Source organism: Aptenodytes forsteri, unplaced genomic scaffold (genome assembly GCF_000699145.1).
Source record: "Aptenodytes forsteri isolate BGI_AS27 unplaced genomic scaffold, ASM69914v1 Scaffold159, whole genome shotgun sequence".
Classification (NCBI taxonomy): Eukaryota; Metazoa; Chordata; class Aves; order Sphenisciformes; family Spheniscidae; genus Aptenodytes; species Aptenodytes forsteri.
The window spans coordinates 3353004-3362240 of record NW_008794747.1 but is presented as its reverse complement, the minus strand read 5'-3'; the positions used below and the strand labels follow the sequence as shown (position 1 = coordinate 3362240).

The window sequence follows — 9237 nt, the reverse complement described above, 5'->3', positions numbered from 1 at the left end:
TGGGGTGGAGGAGGTAGAGAAAAATCGGGAGTGAAGTTGAGCCTGGAAAGAAGGGAGGGACGGGGGCAAGGTGTTTTAAGATTTGGTTTTTATTTTCTCTCTACCCTACTCTGATTTCATTGGTAATAAATTAAACTAATTTCCCCAAGTTGAGTCTGTTTTGCCCGTGATGGTAACTGCTGAGTGATCTCCCTGTCCTTATCTCGACCCATGAGCCTTTCATTGTATTTCTTCTCCCCCTGTCCAGCTGAGGAGGGGAGTGATAGAGCAGCTTTGGTGGGCACATGGCGTCTAGCCAGGGTCAACCCACCACATCCTTCCAGGTACCTGTGTGAAGCATGTCTCTCTCCAACAGCAACAAAACTATTGCCAGGATATATTTAATAAAGTTATTTTCACCTGACATACAAAAAGGTTGGATTTGGGCTTTGGAGTTTTCTCTCCCCCCCCCAATAGTACGAAGTTAACTATTCACCAACATGTAATAACAGAAAATCATAATTAATCCCCTTCTTCACTGTCACTTATTTAGTACAGCGTAAAGAGAACGGGAAATCAGCCTTTCAGTGTATAAAGTGAACCCAGCAAACTTCTCGGTCAGAAGCCAGCGCTTCCAGCATGGCTGGGGCGCCAGGCTCTGAGGACGTCAAAAAGGGACCAAGGGCTTTGAAAATCATCTCTGTAGCTGCTTGGCAATGTGGAAAATACAGAGGACCTAAGGCATTGTGAAATGTAGCAGCGCTTAAAATCGAGTAACTCCAGTAGCGTTAAAATCCCTTTTAAATATATTAATGACCGAAAGAAACTAAATGTCAATGATGGTTTTGCTGTGGAATCAGAGTTGCCCAAATTTCATTCACTACAAAGCAAGCATAAAAAAAAAAAAACAACCGAAAAAAAAAGCAAATTACTAGAGGAATTAGTTTGTTGGCCAGTTTGATACACATCTAACATAATCATGTTCAAGAATATTCTGGGGAAACACAATTCAATAACACAGCTGTAGCAACAGTATGAAGAGAAACCCGGAATCAGAAAAGTGGCGTCCAAAGACGCCAGACCTGCACTGGCTATACCAAAGCGCACGTATGGGGGCTGCTGAGCACGACTCAAATACAACTCCATGCCAAATCTACATCTTCAACTCCCAGCGAGACCAGGCTGTTACCATGGCTGCTGAGTAATACAAATCTTTGGCTGCGAAAGGAAATGAGTCAGTTGGGGCTGGTGAAGCCAGTGCCATAAGATTAACCGAGCCCCAAACCCTCGGTTGTAACAGGACCTCTTGGAGACCACTGTCACTTCCCCTGCACGAAAAACTCCAGCGTTTCCCCTCCCAGAAGGTCTCGAAAGCATGAAGTATGTATCTTGTGTACCCCGGGCATATGAAGGTTCAAGTATGCAGTTCATACCTGAATCATGACAGATTAGCCACCCCATTTTTAATTATATTCCCAACACTCTCCATGCTGTAGTTAGGGGAGGCAGAGAAGAGAGCAGTCTAGCTCCAACGCAGGGGATAAGAGAGCTGGGGGACAAGAGAAATAGATGGAGTACGAGTTGAAGGACAAGGTGCCACCTTTACTTGCACACACACTACCTATTTCACTGTTTTTGCTGCAGCGGATGCACGGGAGAGCTGGTGATGGGGAATGACTCACGGCTGTGCGATGCCTGAAGCTGCTGTCTGGGCTTCAGCCCTGCCTGCTGACGCCCTGGGAAAGAAACGGCCAGGGAGGAAGGACAAACAAAAGACAAACAAAAGGTCCTTCTGGAACTCCACCTTTCAGTCTGTCACAGCAGCTCTTCGACAGTGCAGGTGATGCTGCAAATGAAACCGTCTGTGGCTATTATTAGAAACCCAACCTGAGCCTCTCCCTGCTCACAGAAGCAATAAGCTGAAGCCAGCAGAAGACCTGCCTCGAATGTATCGGGAGAGAATACTCTCCTGGACTGCAACATCACGATGCTTAACAAACATCATCTCAGCCTCTGTATGCCAGTACTTGATAATACCACTTCATATTTATCAGTGGTGCAAAGATAATTTACTGATATTTACTTAGACCAAAACAAATAACCTAGGAGCAATCAGCTTTATGGTAAGCAGACAGAGGCCACACACCGAAGTAGGAAGCCAAAAATATTGCCTGTCTACCCCTCCTCTGAGTATCACGCACCCTGTTCACCAAGCGAGGTAGGAATCCTGCATGAAAAAAATTAAGTGATCGTGTAATTAAAAATTACATCATCACATATATATTTGAGGAGGCCACAACCAAGGCTGAAAGGCAGCCTTAATTCTGACATTTGCTAACCAGAGCTAGGCTTGGCTTTACAACCTTACAGGAAGAGAAGGCAACTTTATTTCCAAGCTCTCCCCAGATACAGCTGTTCTGATTCAGCATGAATCAGAGCCATAAAAGAGTCACACAGATTTTAGACTTCTCTGGTAAGTCTGAGGTCTACAGAGAGCTAGCTAGTCATACCGTGCACTGACTCCTATCACGTGGAAAAAGTTAACATAAATGATTATTAATTCCACAGCAACTGCTCACTTGTGAACACTACAGGAGCATCAGTGGCAAAGGGAGATGCGAAAAGTGAAGTACATATATTTGAGTTTTTATGCACTTCACAGAAAATAAAGTGATCATGGGAGATGATTGGTCACTTTACAATAAACCACCCTGTCCTACAGCATTGTTGCCTTCTAAAAATGTTTTATCCCTATGCTAAAGCTCAGAGGTGTAACAGGGAAGACCAGCACCTCAGCCACTACAGAAGGCAAATTCAGAGTCACATCAAAGATGGTAATTCAGCTCCCTCCCTGACATGTTCTCAGGAGATTCAACAGGAAGAAAACCACACATATACATATAAAAGACTATGGCCATATGATCATAAATGCTTTAAATAATTTCTAAATAACCTGCCCTTAAGCAAGGCAGAATAAAAGACCAGATTCACCCTTCTGGTCAGTCTGGAAAGATGCATGAAGCCATTAAGCCAACCCTGTCTCCTCTTCATTTGCAATGGCCTGGAGCACTCATGGTCAGCTACCACATCCTGCTGGGACCCGAACCTCAGAAACCACACAAGCTTTATCACTCATGGTCATAGGCAAACACATCATCATGTTTGCTGTCCACTAAGATTCCTAGAAAGTGATCTGATCTGTTCTAGGCATACACAGTATTTGCCAAATAACTTCCATGGCTAAACCATGGCAGATTCAGAGTTAGGAGATGTCCCGCGCCAGCTGACACAACCATGAGTCAGCTGCGTGTCATCCTCCCGCCCCCCAATAAATACCTTGCGTAATCTTTTCAGTGTAGCAATGGAGACTTTCAAGGCAGTAACCAAACAAACCTGTTTTTCTAAGAGTCCTTCATTTAACACAAGAAAATCTAAATAAAGTAAGAGGCTATTAAAAAGTAATCAGGTTGTCGAAAGTACTTTCAGTTACACATTTTAATTTAGCCTTCGCTATGGTTCAAGAAGACTCTCAAATAGCAGCTTCATTTGGTACAAAAATACAATAATATCTAGATAATTGCTTCACTTGCAGCTTGCCTGACTGCACAGAAATACTCCCAGAAATGGAACTGAAAAAACATTTCAGAGCAAAAGGAGGTATTTACTATTAATCGCAACAGCAAACCTATGAAAGCTAAATTACACCTGTACTGAAAAGGTAAGATCACCAATCACACAGGTTTGTAGTCTTTCTAAAAGTTCACCTTTTAGTAAGTGTGCATTTGTGAAGCCTCAACCCCGCACACTAGTTCGCCAGTTACAAAAAGTTCATGAAATATTTTTATGGCAAACTAGAGAACAAAACTAAACCACAAACTGAGTTTTCCAGAAAGTCAGGATGTGTACTTTATAGTTTAAAGTTGCAGTTAAGAAGCTGCTAGGTTTTGGGCGGCATCCTCTTCAGCCTTCAAACAGAATCAGGACCTTCTGTTTTCCTTGTCAAAAATTTCACCTAATACCAGTGCTGCCAGGCGAACCAGTACTGATGAGCCTTCGCTACCACGGCACCTCGCAACTCAGCTGTTTTCTAAGCAATGAGTTGCAAGGCTGAGACAGTAAGCTGAAATGAGGACAAAAGGAGCTTGACCGTGTCTGGTCAGAATCTCACTGAGGAAAGTTCTGCATTAGGAAAGAACAGAATTATTACTGGAAGACAGTTAAATGCCAACTTGGACTTTTAAAGACCTTAAAGCACTCTCAGGTTTACTTTATATCACAGCACCACTAAAGATACACAACTGAATGTGTCTTATGAGTGATCTTACCAGTCTGAGATTTTTCTCATCTTAAATTTGCATTCACGTGAAGTACACAGTGTGTTTTTAACAAGTTAAAAACAACACTTTCTGACAGACTATACTTTTTAATCTTTTACTTTTCCCCAGTTATATAGTGGAAGCAATTCCAAATTCAGAATCCTTATCAAGCTGAAAACAGCACAGTGAAACAAGGTGGACAATATGCCTTTGAGAATAGATCCTCTTCTTGAATCTTTTTCATCAGTGTCAGTAGAACAAAATACACACCTCTCACAAAAACTTCAAGAATACATTTCTCTTTCCTTTCTAAAGTGAAATCAAATTACAAGCACTTCTCTTCAGGATTAAAGCACAAATATACTGCACAGAACACCTCAGCAAAGCACACAGAAAACGCACTTCACTTGTTAGGGGCTCTAAAAAGAGGAACCTTCTTTTTGCTGAAGGTTTCTTGACATCTTCACCAATAACAGGCAACTTATCAAACTGGCCTTTCAGGCCAAATTTAACTCTGCTTTCTGTACTAGTTCCTGATTTACAGTAACTCAAATGAACTGAAATCCAGTAGCTTTAAACACCTCTGTTGCTTAGTATGTTAAAGCCCCTTCTGCTGCTTGTTTTTGTGTATTTGATACTCAGCCTTAATTATAGCCTTTCCCATATATTTCTCATCTCTTTGCAGAGATTGTAACTATCGAAAATTTGATAGCTTACCCTTGCAGCACTGCAATTGTGAAAAATAAGGAAATCATTCCTTGTCACAATGGTATATAAAGTTTCTGAAGTGATGGAATATTTAAAACTGAATAAAAGGCTTTCAGCAACTATCACAAAAACTTTCAGGAGACAGGAACTTTAAATTTCTTGCATTCTCTTTATAGTCAATTTCTACTCCGATAATGCAGACAAGTACTGCGATATTCTGCAGATCCAAAATAACTTCCTGAGCACTTGAAACAATCTGAAGTGTTTTCTGTTCTGTGGGAGCTAGAGTGCTGGTTCTGTCTTTCAATACTTTAAGTATGTTACTTGGAAAGAGATCACTTTAAAACATTTGTCTGAGGCAGACTGGCAGTGTCACTGAGGTCTGAAGCCAAATAAAGCTTTCCAGCAGCAGAAGAGTTAAAATCAGATGCATTCTGTGGCTTGTATCACAGCTGAAAAGCAAAACATTACCAGCTCAGCTAGAATTTACTCTAGAAAATAAGTCACCCTGAACTAGCATCCTGGACAAAATCTTTACACTAAATCTCACCGGGGAAAAACCCACCATTTCCTCTTTGTGTTGTGAAAAGAAACGGTTGTTACTGACCGAGAGCTGAGCACCCTTCTCCAGCTGCCTCTTCTACCCACAAAATATCGCTAGGTTTTCTTAAATTCGCACCACCCACCAAGGGGTGAATGCACAAGTAGGTTCACTGATTTTAAGATAAGCTTTGAAGAGCAAGACACCACATCGACAGACTAAGGCAAAGTTACCTGTTCATACAGGACTCCAGTTTTAACACCAGAGCCGATAAGCACAGGCGGGGAGCAGCAGAGGTAGGATGCACGCCGCCCCGGACTTTGCTTCTGGGCTAGGCCCAGGTCAGATTTGGGAGGCAAGTGCACAAACTAATCAGTAGGTGGAAACAGAGTAATTTCATCTTGACTTGCAATAGTTAAAAAAACACCCTTACAACCTGAAAATCCCAACTTCATACACCTTACAAAATTTGTCAGTATTATATCTTCTATGATCCTTACCTACTTACATATTTAATACCCTAATGAATCATTTTAAGTTCTCAGCCAGAATGGCATTTTTCAAATATATTATGTAATTTATATCATTATACATGAGAAGATTCAACTGAGTCTCTTCTTGTAAGAATTTTGAACTATTCACCTGTTTATTTAATTTACTGCATCCTTCCATTACAATACACAAAGAAGCTCTGCAATCGACTCCTTTAGCACCTGCTATTTCATGTGCTTTTATAGTCCATCTTATTTAAGAAGGCATAATTTATCTTCCCAGTCACCCTTCAATTACTTTTTCTCTACCCTTGAATATTTTACTTACAGACTTAGAAAGTACTTGGTGGCTGGCAATATTTATTTTGAGATAACAATGACTATTATATGCAGTGCACTCCAAAGGAGACATCACGGTCCATTTGCAGAGGCAGGGTACACCTTCTATATCCTTCAACACGCAGTTTCTTCTGCATTGTAATGTCTTGTTTGCTTTTCACAAGCATAACTTTGAGTTTACAGTGATGTTATGGCTCCCCCCACCATTACAAATATATACTTTTAATATGCTGTACTAAAACCGATCTGTGCTATTCTGTTAGCAATATTAAGCCACATATATCAGTACTATTGCGCCCGTTCACCTAATTAATTGTCCTTTTGGAGTTCTTCACATTCCTCTGACTTTGAATAACTTAAATCTGAGCAAATCAATTTACTAAGTTCTTCCAGGATGTTGGTAAATGCAGTGTCTACCACAGCCCTGCAGCAGACGCCCTAGACGGACCTACGAGAGAAAAGTGGGTTAAATGAGGTCATTAACCTTTTCCCAGGATGAAAGTGAGAAAAACAGGATTCCATAGGCCAACATGGTCAGGTTTTGACCCATTATATCAGAGTCTGCAGAACAGCGACATGGAGCGAGCTCCTGTAGTCTAACTGCAACATAGACTCCATGCAGCTCAACTTCCCTGCGGGGCCACGGAGTACGTGAGCCTCTGCGGAACCCTTGATTTCTCAGCCAGATCACCTCTGGTACCTGAGCCAGCTGAGCGTTCCTGCATGATGTTTCAGTCTGAAGGATGGACAGACATATGCTTACAGTTTGGGTGTTTGTGGTCTCCTATGAAGAGCCTTATTAGAATGATTAAAGTCAACCCTAGCTTTTTATTCATGTATTAACTGGGGGGGGGGAACCCCACGTTATCAGCAACATAGAATTCTCCTCTATGTAAGTGATACTGGTAGACCTTGCATCATAACATTTCTTCCAGGTAAGGGTTGTTTTTTTTTCCCCCCATTATTTCTACCTGTTTATTAGATACAAATATAACGCTTACCTGTCTAATTCCCAAGACCAGCCCTATGACTTTTTTAAGTTACAGGGACATTTGCTACCATTTCTTCCTCTGGGTCAGTAGCTGCTTTTAAAGAAAGACTCAGTATTTTTCATCTTCAACATCTGTTTAAGCTCCATTGCTGAATAACTATAAACCTAGGATATCAAACGTATTCAAGTGTTTTATAAACAAATATGAACACATTAAGATTCCACAAACGAAGAATTAGGAAAATCTGTTTTACATATGGGTAAAGATACTACTAAGCTACTTGCCCGAAGCCCCACAGAGAATCAATCAGTAGCAGAGAACAAGAAGGTGTCACTTCCAGGCTCTATTTGTATGTGCTAGGCAATGCCTTCAGTGCGGTGTCAAGAAGGAACCATACAAACTGCATTGCAGTGCCACCACCACTATCAATAACTGGACACGATGTTGTTCTCTACCAGAAGAGGACAATCTCCATCCTTTGCTAACGCAACAAGAAAATGCAGACCACTGCTGGTAGGGCAGCCTATGATTTACAGTTGGACAAAGCTCCAAGGCTCCCATCAATGTAAGCTGCTGGTCTGTATCTGAAGGTTCTCCCATGCTGAATTTAGGGTTTACTGCAAAAGTTCAGTGTTACTGCAGCACGTGTTTATAAGTCACACACTGATTTTCTTTTTTTTTTTCCTTCCCCCCCGCAGCAGTTAAACACACAGGATCTCATGAGTAGCTGAAGTGCCGTGCTTGTCAGATGCCCACATCGTAGACACAAGAAACTGAGGCCCCTACTCACATCTACCTGGCTGCGTATTGCTTCATGCTTCCAGCATCAAAGAAACGAGACAGCTTTCAGAAATCCATGAAGTAACAGGAAGCAATCCAAAAGACACAATGTGGCTAGCAGATGATGGTAACGACAGCTTATCACAAAGACTCTTTGCCACAAAAGGAAAGCTGTGCGGTAGGACAGCTTTATCACCGCAGTCCAAGCCCCTTTCCACACATACCCCTCCGTGACCACCCAGACAATTAATTCACAAAGCTGCACTGGCTTAAAAAGAAAAATATTTGCCTTGTTCTCCCAGCCAAATACAAAATGAAAAGTCAGCAGCTTGAAAGGATTATTGAGAAAGTATGGTAGCCAGAATAATGTGACATTAGAGGGGGAAGAAGGCTCCGCTACGGTTTTTTTGTGTATTTTAATCAAGTGTTCCAACACCTCACAATCACGTACGTTCAAACACAGATCTGTAAAACATAATTCTCAGGACAGCATCCACTGCATTTTAAATGTGCTTTTATAAACTTGATTACTATGAATTATCTGCATTGTGATGGTTATTCTTAAAAGTTTAAAGTGGTCATCAATAGAGACCTATCCGTAAAAAATGAATTCCAAAGTATTTCTGTTGTATCTTCAAAAACAGTCTTCTGGTAATCTCATATTTAAACGTCAAAGGAAGCAATTTGAAAACAAGTATTACAGTGGCACATTTGAAACCCTATATGGACTTATGGAGACAGGAAAATGAAACTGGATAAACAGAAGTGAAACTAATTTATTCGATCTGTCAAAGTTCATTAGAGGGTGTCAGCAGAAAAAAAACATTCAAAATCTAGCTGCAGTACTTTTGTATAATGTGTAATGATAAATGCAAAGATAGGATTTGCTTAACTACGTAAAGCAGGCGAGGAGCAATTTTAAAGGGGAAAAAAAAACCCATACCGACTTCTTGAACCATACACGTCCTGACAAGGAAGTTACATCCTTCTGATGTAACAGGAAGATATCATTAGCGAAAAAGATTTTTAAAGTGGCTAATTTCACCCACGTAACTCTAGTCACGGCTGGGTGACTACTAAGACCAGAAAAC

At 41.1% G+C, this 9237-nt stretch overlaps 1 protein-coding gene across 2 annotated transcripts in view; it reads right to left on the bottom strand.

The window, feature by feature from the left end:
• LOC103894648 (ubiquitin-conjugating enzyme E2 variant 1) overlaps nucleotides 1–6751 on the bottom strand; it is a 14391-nt gene extending 7640 nt beyond the window's left edge. Inside the window, exon 1 of one of the 2 annotated variants that reach the window (XM_009274071.2) lies at nucleotides 6680–6751. Coding sequence is in view for 1 of the 2 variants with exons in the window: in XM_009274070.1 (XP_009272345.1) it covers nucleotides 1413–1440 (28 nt within the window). In the remaining variant the exon portion in view is untranslated. Of the gene's footprint in view, nucleotides 1–1412; nucleotides 1509–6679 lie in introns of those variants that run through there. The other variant, XM_009274070.1, reaches the window with a different exon arrangement.
• Between the last annotated feature and the right edge of the window lie 2486 nt (nucleotides 6752–9237).